Below are 18,083 nucleotides of genomic sequence, written 5' to 3'. Positions count from 1 at the left end.
ATAAAGGGCAGGTCCCAGAATTAAATGATACACTCACTTTGGAAAACCATGAAGCATTTTCTACTAAAGCTACAGTAATGACTATAACTATGAGTCAGCAACTCCACTCTTGGGTGTAAGAGTATTAGAATGTTCATAGACTACTGTTCATATGAAGCTCATCAATTGCAAAAAAAATCAATAAGATTAGTAATAACACAGTGGAATAACATAGCACAAGGGAAAAAACCAATTTACACAGACCACAGATGAATCTCAGGAACGTCATTCTCAGAAAAGAAGCCAGAAATAAGAGCATGTGTTACATAGTGCCATTTACTTAACATACAAAAATAGGCAATGGGAACCCATGCTGTTTGAAGGTAGACTAATGATATTCCTGGTCCAGTGGGCACTTGGTGACTGGCAAGACCTGAGGCACTTCGCAGTGCTCTGTGTCTCTATCTAGATCATGGGTATGGGTTCCATGATTTGAACATGCTTGTCCCTCTGATACAAGGAGGAATCCAGTCCCCAGACTCCTAAACTAGTGATATTAAAAGTGATGTTTACAGGTAGGACCTTTGGGAAGTAATGGATTAGATTGGGCCAAAGACGGAGCCTCCCCTGATTGAATGCTGGGGAGAAAGACGTGGGCACTCCTCATGACATCAGCCAGCAAGTAACCCATTACCAGGGGCTGAGAAAATACAGCCTGTCTACCTTAGCCTGTATCTCTAGAACCATGAGCAAAAATACATCTCTTTTGCTTATAACGTTAGCCAGCCTCAAGAATTTGGTTATAAAAATGGAAATCTGACTAATACTCATGGATGTGTTAAGTTTATAGACATTAATGAATCTTACAGTATGCACCGTTCTTTGTCCATGTTGTGTATCAAAAATGTTCAGTGGGTTAAGCCACAGACTGTCACAGTGGAATCTCATATTGGAGCACAGGTTAAAGTCCCTGGTTCTCCACTTTTGATTTAGCTTCCCATTGCTGTACTTGGTAATTCAGTGAAAGATGACACAAGTTACTGGGCCCCTGCCAAGCACCTGGAAGACCCAGATGGTGTTCTGGTCTCTTGCCTACAACATAGACTTTTCAGTCATTGTGACCATCTGGGGAGTGAACAAGCACATCAGTGATCTGGCTCTCTCTATAGAGTGACTTAAATAATTTTTAAAATAAATAACCATTCCAGTGGCATTGTAGACTTATTAGAAATCACTTGGAAATTACATGAACAATTCATTTTTCTTCTCCCTCTCCCATCCCATTCTTCATTAAGATTCATTTTTAATTATCTTCATATACAGAAGATCAACTCTATACTAAGTAAAGATTTCAACAGTTTGCTCCCACATAAACACACAAAGTATAAAGTACTGTTTGCAGACAAGTTTTACCATTAATTCTCATAGTACAACTCATTAAAGACAGATCCTACATGTGGGGCTAATACACAGTGACTCCTGTTGTTGATTTAACAATTGACACGCTTACTTATGACGTCAGTGATCACCTGAGGCTCTTGTCATGAGCTGCCAAGGCTATGGAAGCCTTTTGAGTCCACAAACTCTGTCAGTATTTAGAAGGGCCATAAGTAAAGTGAAAGTTCTCTCCTTCCTTCAGAGAAAGGTACCTCCTTCTTTGATGGTTCCCTCTTTCCACTGGGATCTCACTCACAGAGATCCTTCATTTAGATCACTTTTTTGCCACAGTGTCTTGGCTTTCCATGCCTGAAATGCTCTCATGGGATTTTCAACTAGATCCAAATACCTTAAGAGCTGATTCTGAGGCCAGAGGGCTATTTAGGGCATTTGTCATTCTATGAGTCTGCTGTGTGGCCTGCTTCCCATGTTGGATCATTCTCTCCTTTTTAATTCTATCTATTGTTATTACCAGACACTTGGTCTTAATAAACCCATTTTTAATTCCGTGTCCCCATAAACTTAAGTTCACTCAAGTTACAGGCATTACCGAACCAAAGCAAATGGACCTACAAATGGAATGTTAACAACCTGCATGCATCTCTGGAGAGCAGCCAGGTCTGGTGCTGAGAAGTGGAGTACACAGTGCTCCTGTGTGGATGGAAGACCATGGCCTGAGCTTATATCTTGATGGGGGACCAGGTGTCTCAACGCCAATTATCCCAGCAACATAGAATCTATAACGCTTAAGTGCTCCATCTTCACATCACTAGGAATGGTTGGTTCAATCTCATTCCATTGCTAATCTGATACATCCACAGATCATTACTGAATACCTAGGATCCTGGCAGGAGGTGGCCTGCCTTAGAGACTCTATCCCCAGAGTACCTCAAAGTCACACTGCCACACTGAGGTCCGGTCAGGGTTAATGGCAAGATAAACATTGTTGTCCAATCTTCCTTCTGAGCCAGCCAGGCACAGTGAGATAACATGGCTTCCTTGCTGCAGTCCAGATCAATCCTGGCTGCTGACTAGACAGCCCCAGATACGGGATTCTCCTCCGTCTCAAAGAGATGTGGTAAATGGGGTTGGCAGAGGCTTCTCTGAGTCCCCCTACTGGAATAAGGCTAGACAAGAGACCTACAAGGTCTCCAGTCCTAGACATTACAACACCAAGAATGACATCTCATCCATTTTGTTGTATACTATTGGTTAAAAACAAATTGCTGAACAAGAGCTGTGCTGCAGTGGATAAAGCTGTCCTGTGCAGCACCCATATCCCATAAGGTGCCAGTTTGAATCCCGGGTCCTCCACTTCTAATCCACCTCCCTGTTAATGTGCCTGGGAAGGCAGCGGAGGATGGCCCAAGTCAGTAGGCCCCTGAAACTACACGGGAGACCCAGAGGAAGCTCCTGGCTCCTGGCTTTGGATTGGCCAAGCTTCGACCATTGTGGCCATTTGGGGAGTGAATAAGTGGTTGGAAGACCTCTGTCTCTCTCTACCTTTCTACCTCTGCCTCTGCCTCTCTATAACTTTGCCTTTCAGGTAAACAAATAAATCTTAAAAAAAAAAAAAGCAAATCACAGACCCTACCGAATTCAATAGGAGCAGATTCCATAGATGCATGATTACCTATAAATAAGGATGGGGCTGGCGCTGTGGCGCAGCAGGTTAACGCCCTGGCCTGAAGGACTGGCATCCCACTTGGGCACCGGTTCTAGTCCCAGCTGCTCCTCTTCCAATCCAGCTCTCTGCTATGGCCTGGGATAGCATTAGAAGATGGCCCAAGTCCTTGGGCCCCTGCACCCGTGTGGGAGACCAGAAGAAGTTCCTGGCTCCTGGCTTCAGATCAGCACAGCTCTGGCCATTACGGCCATCTGGGGAGTGAACCAGCAGATGGAAGACCTATCTTTCTCTCTGTCTCTACCTCTCTCTGTAACTCTGTAGTTCAAATAAATGAAATAAATCTTTAAAAAAAAATAAGGATAACTGGGGGCTGTAATAGTCAACTTTTCAATACTGAAAGCAAATACCTGTGCCTTACTACTTATGAAGAAAAGAGAGTTATATAGCTCATGTGTTACTCAAATCCAAATGGCATGGCCCAGAATTTCATTCTGATGATAGGCCCATTGTAGATAGGGTAACATGTGCAGAGGAAGACATATGCAAAGCAAGACACCAAAGAGGATATGGACCCAAGCTCAGGATTATATCACCACTGGCATGAGAACTAACTTCCTTTGACATGAACCCAATGATACAAGAACTTCTCATTAGACCTCAGCACCACCATGGAGTCCAAGCCTTCAACACATGGGCATCAGGGGGCAGTTCAACATCCAAACTAATAATCTAACCTTATCAATAATACGCTAGAGATAGTCTGCCCCACTCTCTGATGTGTTCCACTAACCATGTAAGCTTCCCTCTGGGTGTCAATCTCTCATGTGGGAAGAATTAATTGTCCTTATAACCCAAGAGATTCCCTCAGTGTGATCCAGTGGCCATTCAGGTAGGAAGTCGATAGACTCCCTCATCATTCTCCCACACGACCCTCCCTAGAGTTCTTCCGGATGAAATGTAGAATCCAGTGGGTCACCATAAAGACCAACAGTGCATCTTGGTAGAAAAGAATCACCCTACTTGTGTCTCATCCTTGAACTCCTGGGATTGACTGACCTATACAAACCACTTCCATGTAACTGGAACCGTCCTCTCAATTAGAAAATTTCTCTGACATTCCACTACACATGAGGGTTATATCATTGTCATGGCCATTTCAGTTCCTCAGCCACAGTCACAGCAGTAGCTTAAATCAAGGACCCACAACAAGCTGCTGGGAGGGGTCTACACCATGTTACCCCAGTATCACTCCTGGCTGCACATGTGGTCACCACACAGAGAAAGTGTTCTGCCCAGTGCCACAGCCTGATTTCCACACTCTGAAGGCTCAGGGAAAGTTCCAAGCTTCCAAGTATCAGATCCAGTTGAAATCACTGGAAGACAGGATTCCCACTCATCCTGTACTACAACATAAGGTGGAACAACATTCCACAGTCAGATTCGATATCCATCATTTAACACAATGAAAAGAAAGCCATGCCACTGCAAGTACCAATACATCCATAAAATTTTACGTTATGCATCATCCCTCACTTTCCAGACTGCAAGATTTTATCACCAGCTTTTAGTGCACAACACTGAGTAAGGGAAAGAGTTGTTCCCCAACATCATATCTACTCCTTATCCTACAGTAAAGGAAACAAAACTTTTTCACATAAAGCTGTCTTAACACTCCATCTGCCATGTCCTATTAACACTCATGTTAATGTTACAAACTCATGGACATCTCAACCTTCACAGACAGCCAAGAGACCCTGAGACCTTTGGCCATTCTTGTCTTGATGAATTTGCTTGACTGCTGCACCAAACCATCTCATTGTAATCTTGAACTTCTGACTTCGTAGAACTATCCCAACTGGGGTGTGTGAAGGAAACCTGTTTGGTGTTTGTCTAACGCTAGGTGACCTGCAAGAGTTCCCTTGAGTCCTTCCAGAATCCAGTGTTGTTAAAACCATGACCCTGGGGAAGGAACATGAATTTGAAGTGACCCATCTGGACTATGCTTAGATGATGTTGATTTTGTTGGGGACATCAAAGTGTCATTATCAGGAGTCAGTGGGACCTGAGCCCTCTTCTCTCCATCAGACCTCTCGGGTTGCAGAGCAGCTTTTTCATATCCTGTTTGATCTGGAGTGTGATGGCCTTGACATCCACAATGCATTTGTGTCTTTCTTTATCTTCTTCGTAGTTGACTTAGGGTCGGAGGGAACTTGCTGAGGCCATCAGTTCCAGCATGTTTCTCCAGCGGGCACTGGTCTAAGGATATTGGGGCAGATTCTAAAGCACAGTGTCTTGAGCCTCAGGAATGTGGGTGACTTATGGAGCCAACTGCCCCTTTTCCCTTCATTTGAGCCACTACAGGGAGTAATAACCACCAGATGGCAAATTTTTCTTTTTTCTTTGTAAGATTGCATTTCCTTCCACGTGCACTGAACTAGCTCCCCAGGAGTTTGATCCACCCCAAAATCCAATGGGATATGGAACTCCACTAACTGATTGAGGTAGAATGGCTGCCCACACCAGAGATGACCATGTGGCCAACCTGGAATCAAAAGTTCCACACCCCCCACCTTCTGACTCCTTCCATCCCAAACCTCAAGCTTCCTGATTCAGGACCATTCTGAACTTGTGTAGATGATGCCCACACAGACCATCATAAGTTTTCAAAATCAGTTTCTCCCACAACTTCCCAGCACAGCTCACAGTTGATGCTGGATATGTAGAGATGTTATCCATACATCGGGGACCTCCCATTCAAATGGATTCAATCTTGCCCCCATATTCCAGAGAAGTGAACAGGATCCCACAAGTAGAGCAGAGTCCTCATCCACAATCCACTTCAGAGCCAGGACCAGGACTTACGAATTTGGTTCCTCACAGCACCATCCTCAGGTTTATTTAATTTGCTCAGTGGCTCATGGGACTCAAAGAAAGACACTTCACTGCACAATTTAAAATATGGAAATGAGAAACCAGAAGAGGACATGCAGAAGGCAAGGCCTGGAAAGCCCCAAGCCCAAGGCCATGGGTTGTGTCCCATAGATTGGGGAGAGCCCTCCCAGCATGATATTTGGAGAAATAATGGAGACTTCACATGCATGATTGTTGACAGATTTGGTGGGAGTCCCAGAATGGATTCTTCAGACTCCTTTCTTCCCATGCTGCAAAATCCTCTGGAGTGAGGTGGGTCTTAGTACCTACTGTGGGACACTCACACAGGCAGGAGAAACTTCATTACAGCTGGCTAAGGGCTGGGGGATTAGAGTTGGTATGTCCCACCTTGGAGAAAAGAAATCTAGTTTCTGTGCCTTGCGGAGGAAGTGATGAGTCAGGAACCAGGGACAGAAACCAAATCTACCAAAATACAGATATATCCCATAATGTCAAACCCACATGAATCCTACACAGGGAAGTGAGTCCCGCTCCCCAAACCAAGCTGCCCACATCACTTGGGGTGGCACATACAGGAATGCCACCCATTGCTGAGTTGGGCAGTTGCTCACTAAGAACCCCAACACCTTCCCCACTGGGAAAAATCAGGGTAAAATGAGTTCCTGCAATATCATTTCAGTCTTATGCTCAGGCATTCCTGAATAACTCATTCAAATAACCAAGCTTGGAAGTTATAACACACACCATTCTCATTTCTTAAGGCATGGCCACGACTATAGCTAGAAACACTTGGCAGGTACATTCCAAACGTGGAAAGCAGTGTTGGTGCAAAGCTACTCTTAGAAGCTGACCCTGGGCAGGTAATCTAATCAGAAAGTGTTCGGTGTGGTACTCTGATAACAGTCTGCATTTACATACTGATAAGGGCTATTATAGTCAGGACCTGGGCCATATATAAGCAGCAGTTCTTGTCTGCTGCTGTACACCTTCCACTCATCCTGCCTTCCTCTTTGATTTGGGAGCCAGGAAGAACCATGAAGTGGCTGCTGCTGCTCGGCCTGCTGGCACTCTCTGAGTGCGTCATCCACAAGTGAGTCTGTGGTCAGACAGCAGAAAAAGCAGCTCCAAGGGAGCACTTCTGAGTCCTTGGACGCCTCCCAAGCCCCCTCTCTGTCCATTCCTATTGCATGCCTTCTTTCGCCCCAGTTTCCACCACCTGGAATTCTCCTTCCTTCTCTCTCTTTCTGTGCTTTTCATGAGACCACACTCTAGTATGTTTGACTTCAGCTTTCTGAGTGCAGCTGGGATTTGGTTTCAGTTCCATCAACAGTGGCCTCCCCTTGTGCACTGTTGGGAAACAATGGGATTTTCTCCCTTTCCTTCTTTAACTTCTCTTAAACCAGTCTGCTTGTATCTCTCAGGCGTCTGTAGCATCCCCTGAGCAGGATTCTTGCCAGTTACCCCACCTGCACTAACCTTGCATGCACCAATGCTCTGCCCCAGGGTCCCCCTGGTCAGAAAGAAGTCCTTGAGGAAGAACCTGATTGAGAAGGGCTTGCTGAAGGACTACCTGAAGACTCACACCCCCAACCTGGCCACCAAGTACTTCCCCAAAGAGACCTTCGCCTCGGTGTCCGCTGAGAGCCTAGAGAACTACCTGGATGTGAGTCATGGGCAGGGGGAAGGGGCAGCCACAAGGACTGAGCCAGCAACAGAGAGGGTGCCTGGGGGAAATGGAATACAACCAGGGATGGCTTCCTGGATTGCAGCAGCCCGGGCCAATCAGGGGAACTCACAATCATAACTGTTGCTCTCACATGTTCATCATTCATTCTTTCTTTCAGTCAAGGTTTATTTATCCTGAAGCCTGGTTATGTCTCGGGTCTTGTGCTGGGCCCAGGGGAAGCATTCAACAAAGTTGCCTAGCAGAGAAAGATGACTTCACTAATTTAGAAACAATAGGATGAGGGCCTCCAAGTGAGGGTGTCACTCGATAAGTGAGGAGTTTCTGGAGGACAGGGAGGACTCCTGGGAGCAGTGAAGGAAAAGCAGCAGTTTCCAAGTGCTGGGAGGGAATTCCTGACAGCCAGAGAGCTCATGGCTCTGCCTGTCCACATAGGGCGCCATGTACATTTGAGGGAAGAAGAAAACAGTGCGTGAGAAAAGAGGAGAGGGGAGGAGGGTACTACCAAGTGAGGCAATGGGGCTGCAGGTGGGGAAGACCGCAGACAGGCCAGGGACTGACATGGCCCAGAACCTAACTGCCACAGATTGATCTGAATCACTGGAGCAGCGCACGCAGATTTGAGTCTCAGGACCTCAGTGACACTTTTATTTGGAACTCACCAGCACGCTCTGGAGTTCAGCAGATGCCATGTGCCACTATGTGAATAGCACACAACCAAGTTTATAAAGCAGCCTTGGCTGTGGTCCAGGACTAGGGTCCCAAGATCCAACAGACCTGCTGCAAACGGGGGCTCTAATGCCTCCAGGCCTGGTAACCTCTGGCATGTCGTTCATATTCTCTGAGCCTCAGAATCCTAATCTACAGAACTGACCCACACACGGCCTCTGTCCTTGGGTTCCTCCAATTCATTAAAACCATAGAGCGGGCGGCGCCGTGGCTCAATAGGCTAATCCTCCGCCTGCGGCGCCGGCACACCAGGTTCTAGTCCGGTCGGGGCACCAGATTCTGTCCCGGTTGCCCCTCTTCCAGGCCAGCTCTCTGCTGTGGCCCGGGAGTGCAGTGGAGGATGGCCCAAGTCCTTGGGCCCTGCACCCCATGGGAGACCAGGAGAAGCACCTGGCTCCTGGCTTCAGATCAGCGCAGTGCGCTGGCCGCAGCGTGCTGGCCGCGGCGGCCTTTGGAGGGTGAACCAACGGCAAAGGAAGACCTTTCTCTCTGTCTCTCTCTCTCACTGTCCACTCTGCCTGTCAAAAAAAAAAAAAACCATAGAGCTTCTGGGAGTGCCAGAAGAGGGCCTGGCAGCCCTGCGGTAGCGCTCAGAAACATCAGCCCATTTATTCATTGCACAAACATTTCAGAAGTGCTTCCTAAGTTCCTGAGGCTTGCATGGTGAGGACACAACAGAGAGCAAGGGAAGCTCTTGGGACTTACATTCAAGAGAGGAAGACTAAGAAACCAGCTTGTGAGTTGACGTCATGTCATTAGAGATGCTGCAGAGCATAACTAATTACCTAACTGCCAAATGGCAAGAAGAAATGGAAGGGAACGGGCTACTTGGGATAAAGCAGTCAGGGAGGGCTTCTTTTCATTGGAAAAGAGCTCTCTGAATGATAAAGAAGAGTCAGCCAAAAAAAAATCCAGAAAAACATTTTATACCTCAAGGAACAGCCAGTGCAAAGGCCCTGGGTGGGAACAAACACTAGGGCAACTGGAGCAGAGATGGCAAGGGGGAAAGTGCTGCCACTGAGAATACAGTTACCGACAGTGCTTTTCTTAAAAACTGTTGTTCATACCAAGGTTCAGAAATTAGATATTTCCATGAGTTCCACGTGTTAGTGCCTGTGCCTATCAGCAAGTGAATGAACACACACTCGAGGTTTCACTTGCTGGGTGCCACAGGTTACACCCCATCTACTGAGAAGGTGCACTCTCCAGGAGGGTGAGACTGAGACCAGCAGGGTAGCAGCTAGAGAGGACAGCAAACCCCTTAGAGAATGGGCTAAGTGGCAACAGAGGCAATTAGCGAGGAATCAGAGAGGACTTCAAGAAGGCAGAGACCAGGACTGCGCTTTGAATAAGGGTGTAAGGGATGGGACGGTGAAAAGAGGAAAGGAGAAGAGGCAGACAGAGACTGAGAGCTGCTGTGAGGGAGGCCATATTGGGAGTCCCGGGTCCTTCAGCTGTGTTGTCTTGACCCCTGCAGACCGAGTACTTTGGCACCATCAGCATCGGAACCCCCCCGCAGGACTTCACCGTCATCTTTGACACCGGCTCCTCCAACCTGTGGGTGCCCTCCACCTACTGCTCCAGTGCTGCCTGCAGTGAGTGCTGCCATACACGGCTCAATTTGCCCCTTGCTGCCCAGCAACAGCTGATACTAGGAACTCTGACCAATCAGAGACTTCTTACAACTCATGATTCAAGCCTATAGGAGTCACTCAGGGATTCGAGCAACAGGCCTTGCCCAAGCAGCTACTTGGGAAAAAGCACCAGACAAAGGTGCTCTGGGGAATAAAGGGAGCACTTGGGAGTAGGCTGATGGACTCACAGAGGAGAAAGCCTATAGGGGTCCAAAGCAAGGCAGTGATGAAGGGCTACAGGCTGGTAAGCCACACTGAGTCCCATGCAACACAGTGGATTTAAAGGTGGACTTGGACATGCTGGAAATGAGTGAGCCACTCAATAAATACACACACACACACACACACACACACACACACACAGAGAGAGAGAGAGAGAGAGAGAGAGAGATCATCGCCTTGCTAATAAAAGAGACTTTGTCGTTAGAAGTCAGCACAGGTTTCAAGCTCCATCCTCTCCAGGCATCTTTACCTGATTTTAATTAAGACAGGGTACCTGTGACTTTGCCCATGCCCTAACACTTGGCTGTGCAGGAGGCCATGCTGTGCTCCGCACCATAGGCAGCAGGCCACTGTGCTCAGTGTCTGCCTGGGGGTCCTGGGAAGAACATGGGGTAGGCTGGGACCACCAATGAGAAATTGCCAACTGCCCAACAAGAGGGAGGAGAACTGTGTCTCTAGAACTCCAGAGGTCATCTTAGAGCAAACGCCATATTTCTCTTCCATATTCCCATCCAAGCCCCCATCCTAGGAATTACTCATAGCCCATGACCATTGCTGGCACTTTGGAGGTTAATGATGTCACTCCTTGCCTTTGCAGCCGTCCATAACCAATTCAACCCTGATGACTCCTCCACCTTCCAGGCCACCAGTGAGACGCTCTCCATCACCTATGGCACTGGCAGCATGACGGGCATCCTGGGATATGACACTGTGAACGTGAGCACCAGGCAGCTGTGCCCCCTTACAGCCTGGTCATCAGGATAGAGTCTAGGGACACTGTGGACCACAGTGAATGCCCCACAGCAAGCTCATCTAACAGTGTGGATCTCAAAGATCACACAAGCGACCTAACTGGGCAGTGGAGGGAGAGATATGGTAGAGCTGTCACGCACCCTCTAGGAGCTGAGCTCAGGGGGGTGGTACTGGGAGCCTCAGCCGAACTCAGTGCTGAATGTCATGGAGGAAGCAGTGAAAAGGGACCCAAGGGCTCAATACTCGTTTAGCATCTCCTCCAGCCCTTGCTCTGCCTCCCTCTAGTCAGATGAGCTCCAAGTAAGGGAGGGGGAAAGTGTTCTGCTTTGCTGGGGTCTATTTTACATCTTCTCATCTGAAATGTAAATGCAGAGTGACCCTCCATCCTGTAGCCAAAATCTCACAATGAGTCACACACTGTGCCCATGCAGACAGCCACTGCCAAGGTCTGTCCAATGGTGAGCCACAAACATTCTAGGGGGCAATCCCTCTCCCTGTATTTTAGCTTGGTGTCTGGGAAGCTGACCCCTATAAAAAATCAAGAAGGATCACTCTGAGTTCAGGGCTGGATCCCAGCAATGCTCCATAAATAGGTGCTCAAGGTGGACATCATCTCTTTCACCACCACCCCCAATACAGGTTGGAAGCATCGAAGACACCAACCAGATCTTTGGCCTGAGCGAGACGGAGCCCGGTTCCTTCCTGTACTACGCTCCCTTCGATGGCATCCTGGGTCTGGCCTACCCCAGCATTTCTGCCTCTGATGCCACGCCCGTCTTTGACAACATGTGGAACGAGGGCCTGGTGTCCCAGGACCTCTTCTCCGTCTACCTGAGCTCGTAAGTTGCACAGTTTGGGGGCTCCTCCCACACAGACCATTTCACCTAGCCCAGCAAGGGACTTATCTGGGGGGGGGGGGTGGCTTGTCAGGATCTTAGAAGAATGAGATTTTTCCAAGTCTGGAGAAGGGTGTCTTTGGGCAGTAAAGCTTCCAACTCTCTCTCTCTCTCTCTGACAAGCTGTCAGCATTCACTGTTATTTACCAGCTGAAGTCTTTGTCCACTGACTTGCTCAACTGCAGTGTCATAGCTATTTGGTCTCCAGAACTGATTGCCTCATCCCTAGCCCTCAAAAGTCACAATTCAAAGTGCATCCCCTTAAAACAGGGTCAAGTTTCACAGCAAAAAAGAAGACATGCTTGAGACTGAGGGGACACTTTAAAAAGTTCATTGAAAATGAAATTAAAACATACATGCAGGCACTGGATGTTTGGTGCAGTGGTTAAGCCACTGTGTGCTGCCCACAGCCAATATCAAGGGTCTGTTTTAAACCCTGGTTCTTGTGCTTCTGATTCAGCTTACACATACTGCCCACCCTAGGAGGCAGCATGTATACACTGAGGTGCTGGGATCACTGTCACCCACATGGAAGACACACATTGTGTTCTGTGATCCAAGATTCATCCTTGGCCTTCCATGGCTCTCAAGGATATTTAGGGAGTGAATCAGTGGATGCAAGATCTCTATGTGTCCCTGTCTCTCTAGCTGTCTTTCAAATTTAAAAAAAGAAAAAGTTGACTTTGCTGTAAAAATCTTGAAACTTTGCATAGTTTTTTTAAAACATCAATTTTCCATGAACATTTGGCATACCCTTGGGATGCACACATTCTAAAATATTTTTGTATCAATATAAAACATATAATTTTATTTTTCTAGGAAAATAAAATTCTTTTGATGAAGTAACTTCACATATCTTGAACAAAGAAACTTTAAGATAATGAAAGCAAGGTGATTTATTCAACAAAACGTAGGATCTAGGTTGTGGTGAATTATTTCTAAGAATGAAAAGGAATACACCAGAATAGTTTGGGTGGAGCAAACTTTTAGGCAAGAGTACTCTTGGCTGCCACCAACTTTCCTCTGCATTTCACTTCCTCTGTGTGACATGCTTAGTCTCCTGTCATATTTTCATTCAGTTGCTAATGAATCTGGTAGATTTTGCATTGGACTCTCGGGTGTTTACAGCAAAGGTGGGTGGGTTGAGTTTCATACTTTGCCAGTTCTTTGGATACTAGTTTCTTGTTACCATCTATATTTATATCATTATCTAACCCTAAACAGCAGATAATTTAGAAAATGGATTTTGTAATAACAAAGACCCCAATATGAGGTCTCCTTTATCCTTTGTGCCCATTGGCCATTTGCTGTGTGGGAACTCTTAAATATCACCTGCTTTCACAAATACTCAAGCATCCCTTATTGGCCATGGCATCCCCTGAGATAGACAAAGGTTATCCAATTGAGTACCATGGATGTCTTTGAGTCAGCTAGGTCCAAGTCCTCAGGCTATCACATGCACTGTACGGTGTGCAGCTGATGCCTGACCCTGAACTTGTGAACCTCAGTAGCAACTCTGCCCCTATTCAATCAGATAATCAGAAATGTCTCAACACATGGGAAACACCAGCCCTGGCTGAGAATCAGCAAGATAACGCCCAAACTATTAAGATCCATCACTGTCCAGTGTTCAATGTTCTTGTAGCCCCCATGGCATCTAAAGCATCAGAGGGAACCAAAAGTGAAGGGTCTGCCCTTGACTGCCACTTGCCAGCTGTGAGACTTAAGCAATGTGGTTATTTCTCTGCTTCAGTGTCTAGTGAAAAAATAATACTGACCCCTGTGTGGGCACTGGTATAAAATGAAAGAATCTACATCGGTCACACATTCAGCACAGCTCCTGGCACTAATAATTACCCCATCAAGCACAGCTCTTTGGCTGTAAAGAGCAGACGTGCAACACAAGAATGAATGAATGAATCAATGTCTCTTCCCCTAACGTTCCACAGTGATGACGAGAGTGGCAGCCTGGTGATGTTTGGTGGCATTGATTCTTCTTACTACACTGGAAGTCTGAACTGGGTGCCTGTTTCTTATGAGGGCTACTGGCAGATCACTCTGGACAGGTAAGAGTGCCATGCTTGTGTGGTGTCCTGACCTGAGCACTAATCCCAATTCTTTATCAACTTGAACTTCCCTCATCTGCCTGGGACACCAAGCTAGGGGGAAGCTGTAACCCAGCAAAGGCAAAGACAGCCCAGTAAACTGGTTCACTGAAAGCAGGGAGACAGACAGCTTTCAGGAACCCAGCTCCTCTACTAGGTGGGACCACCACTTCATGTGGTCCAGGAGGCAGGACCACATCCCAGCACACCCTAGGAGTGGTAGCACACACTCCTGTCCCTGACTCTCAGCATTTAGGGGAGTTGGAAAACACCATACAACTTCCTTCTCGAGGAACAAAGTCACTAGCAGTCTAGGATTAGGGCAAAATGACCGAGAAAATGTCTCAGGACATGCCAGTCCCAGCCTGTTCCACTTTGACGTCTCAGCTATTCATCCTCTGAGGAGGAACCATCTGGGCTCCCAGGTATAACCGATGTGGACTCAGGGGACCCTTCCTTGTATTTCCCACTCAGCATCACCATGGATGGAGAGACCATCGCTTGTGCTGATGGCTGCCAGGCCATTGTGGACACGGGCACCTCTCTGCTGGCTGGCCCCACCAGCGCCATTTCCAACATCCAGAGCTACATTGGAGCCTCTGAGAACTATGAGGGCGAGGCAAGTCCAGCCCCTAATGCTCTTTCTAGACTCAGGTGGTGGGAGTGTCATGCACAAGGAATGAACCCCATCTAATCTCCCACATTCACACCTTCCAGATGATCGTCAGCTGCTCATCCATGTACTCCCTGCCCAACATTGTCTTCACCATCAATGGAGTCCAGTACCCTGTGCCCGCCAGTGCCTACATCCTGGAGGTAAGGGAGCACTCGGCCAGTCACAGGACGGGCCCAAACTCAAGGTGGCCACACACTACCCTCTGCACAAGGAAAAGAAATTTTTACCCACCAAATCCAAGAGGCAGACTGACACCTGCTCTGCATGGCCTTCAGAGACAAAAAAGGATATTCACAAGGGATGGATGAATGAGTATCTGGATGCAGCCCTGAAGGGAAAAGTGAGGCAAAATATCTGGTGTGATAAGGGGTCTCTCTATCTAGACACCCTCATCAGAGACCTGAGTCTCAATGTCCTGCCCATCATTTCTGAGCAAGGTGCAAATTTTCTCACCCTCTGTTTCCTAATTCATCTAAATACAACAGGTGTCAGTTCATCAGATCCCCAGTGTATAGTTACAGGGAATATTTGAAAGTGACCACCTTCTGAGTCTAATGAGCCACAGGACTGCTCCTCGCCTCCTACTAATCTGTGATATACAAAACCAGTTTTTCACAGTGGGCTGACTTTCCTCAGTCAGGAGTGTTCACATCTGGGAATCTCGCGAGGCAAGTGTAACATGCAGCCAAGGCTAAGCCCAGTAACCCAGGAAGGGTAAGAACCCATGGCTGCCTACTGTGCTCTTGGTCAGTTTGAGAATGAGGAGAAGAGGTCTTATCATCAGGGTATGAAACATCTTTCCAGAACATGAGCTAACTGAACCCCAGTGCTGAGGTCGGGGTTCCTGGGTCTGCCAACAACAGCAGAAAATATTCAGAATATGTGCACACCAGGTATTGACTGACTCCAGTCCTGCAAAAGCCACATCCAATCCCACTGAGACAGGCAGCCCTTCTTTGCATGGGCCTTGAAGCCAGAAAGGACACCCAGGATGGTTATCACCCAGCACCTGTAACACTAACCCTGTTTCCTATCTCAAATGCTATTCTCTATTATGCAGGAAGATTCTGTCTGCACAAGTGGCTTCGAGGGCATGGACATCGACACCTCCACTGGTGAGCTCTGGATCCTGGGTGACGTCTTCATCCGCCAGTACTTCACCGTCTTTGACCGGGCCAACAATCAGCTTGGCCTGGCTGCCGCAGCTTAAACCTACAGCTTTCAAACCACTTCCAGAGAGATCTGGCCTCAGTCCTGCTCCCCCTTAAGTGCATAGAATTCTCCGGATCGAACTTCCTAAAGCAAAGTCACCTTCTAGTTGAAGTAGATGCCTGATCCTGTTCCCAGTCGTACCAAAAATGTAGAATAAAAACAGCTGATGAAAATGGGTGTGCAGCTCCTTCTCCTCACCAGTATTTCTCCTAAACATCACCTAGGTCAAAACACCAGGCAAACATGCAGAAATGAACTCTTCCACTTGGACATCAACAGGCAGTGACATTTCGTAACAGGAGCTGGAAGCATCACAAAACACCAGAAACACTGGGCTCCAGGTTCCATGTTCTATGGGGCACCCAAGCCTGGGGTTGAGGGAGTCAACCTGCTATTTCTCCCAGAGCCATAGGACATAATAAGCAAAGAGGGAAAGTCAAGAGGAGGGGCTATGATGGCGGTGTTCCTGAGTGGGCAGGAGGAAACTTTGCTGTCTGCTAGATACAGACAGGGGAGAGACAGACGCTGCCACTCAAGACCTTCCAGGCTACATTTTGTAATGAGCTGATCTTTCAGAACCTCCAAAATCTGGGTGTGAAAACACCAACCAATGCTTTTTCCCCATCCATGATTTAGGGTGGCCTTTGGTGCATTAATTAAGATGCCTCATGTGACAAATGCATCCCTTTTAAGACTGTCTGGGCTAAAAGCCAGCTCTGCTCTCAGGCCCACTTTCCTCCTAATGCACACCCTGGGAGACAGCCGGTGATGTCCAGAGCTTGTGCCCCAGCCGTCAAATGTGGAGACCCAGACTGAGTTCCAAGATCCAGGATTTGGCCTGGCCCAGCCACACCTATTGCGGGCATTTAAGGACTGAACCAAGGATGGAAGGTCTCTGTCTCTCTGTGTCTGCGTCTCTAGTTACAATACACACTGTCTCCACGACTTTCACATAAGTAAGAGAGAAGGAAGGAAAGAAGGAAGGAAGATAGATGATTTTCCACTTCCCAGAGTTGGCAGGTTGAGCTTAAATTTAAGCACATTAGCATAGGTACATATATTGAAGACACAAACTGAAAACACTTAGAGCAATATTCCTTCAAACAGGTTTGGTAGCAAAATGCTTCATAAAAAGCACAGCCTCAGACTACGTATGGAACATATTCATTCTAGGCTTTTCTTCAAGGTTCAGAAGGCACAGATGCCAATTAGACTGTGAGAAGCTCTGCTGTGATCTGTTTCATGTTGACTCCCCTTCACTCAAGGTCAGTTCTTCCTCCTGTGCTAGGAGGCTCATTCATTAGCCCTGTGCTTCTCAGGCAGGGCACTGGAAAAACCCCTCCAGCTCCTGCCTCTGCCTGACCCTCTGCCGGAGATGCTGGCCTGAGGCCTGATGCTGGCCTCTAGGAATATTTAGGTTGAGCTCCATAACACATTGCACCAGGCCTCCCCAGCGTCTGTGTCACCCTCTCTACCCACTGGCTACAGCTGCATGATGGCTTTGAAATATAAATTTGATCCCCGCCCTCCCTCCTTAAAACTCCAACAAGTGCTTTGGCATTGCATTTGGGACAAAACTATACATCTCAGTGTGGAGTTTTGGTTCCTCCAAACCTTCCCGGAGCCCAATCCCCTTGCCCCCAGCACCTGCCACCCTGGTCATCTCCTCACTGAAGCAGCTTTAGCTTTTCCCACCTCAACCCCCTTCCCTGTGCTGCAATCACCACTGCCTCCTGGGATCTCATTAGCAGGAAACTGCATTCAGGCGCTGGGAATCAAACTGAGGTCCCCCAGTGTAGGACAGATGCAGGTAAGTGCCAGGACAAACACTCGGCCCTGCAATCACTTCTGAAGCGGCTCTGATCACTTGGCCTCGGGGCAGCACCCAGAGCCACAGAAACTGACACTTTGTTGCAGGCTTCTGACACCATCCCCTGATCTCATACTGTGCCCAGAACCCTAAAAGTGCCATCTGAGGCCAGGAAAATGTGGGGTATCTGCATCCAAGAACAATACCGTCATGCTTGTTGCTCCACAGCATGCGCAGGATTCAGACCTGAGCACAACCCGGGAAAACAATTTCCACCCAGCTTTGGTCTTCACATGGTCTACAGACCTGTGGCGACAGCCAGCCCTGGTCAGAGGACCCTGCACGATAGGGGCTTCCCTTGGTTACAGCACGTCTTTCATTCGATACAGAGTCCTTTGCCCAACAAAGATTCTCTAAAAATGACTCC

At 47.6% G+C, this 18,083-nt stretch overlaps 1 protein-coding gene across 1 annotated transcript; it reads left to right on the top strand.

Annotated features, from left to right (window-relative positions):
* The first annotated feature begins 6,969 nt into the window (after positions 1–6,969).
* Positions 6,970–15,844, top strand: LOC138843173 (pepsin-3-like). The gene is made up of 9 exons (XM_070051258.1): positions 6,970–7,025; positions 7,439–7,598; positions 9,826–9,943; positions 10,803–10,921; positions 11,597–11,796; positions 13,803–13,919; positions 14,346–14,577; positions 14,676–14,774; positions 15,695–15,844. The coding sequence occupies exons 1-9, from the start codon at positions 6,970–6,972 to the stop codon at positions 15,842–15,844; spliced, it is 1,251 nt and encodes a 416-aa protein (XP_069907359.1).
* The last annotated feature ends 2,239 nt before the right edge of the window (positions 15,845–18,083 follow it).

Source organism: Oryctolagus cuniculus, chromosome 1 (assembly GCF_964237555.1).
Source record: "Oryctolagus cuniculus chromosome 1, mOryCun1.1, whole genome shotgun sequence".
Taxonomy (NCBI): Eukaryota; Metazoa; Chordata; class Mammalia; order Lagomorpha; family Leporidae; genus Oryctolagus; species Oryctolagus cuniculus.
This window is presented reverse-complemented; position numbering and strand designations above follow the sequence as displayed.

Bases quoted from the DNA above. Each gene is read 5' to 3' on its own strand.
- LOC138843173 (XM_070051258.1), top strand. From the start codon at position 6,970: ATGAAGTGGCTGCTGCTGCTCGGCCTGCTGGCACTCTCTGAGTGCGTC. The intron at 7,026-7,438 runs GTGAGTCTGTGG...GCTCTGCCCCAG, and splicing joins TCTGAGTGCGTCATCCACAA to GGTCCCCCTGGTCAGAAAGA. The intron at 13,920-14,345 runs GTAAGAGTGCCA...TTGACGTCTCAG, and splicing joins TGGCAGATCACTCTGGACAG to CTATTCATCCTCTGAGGAGG.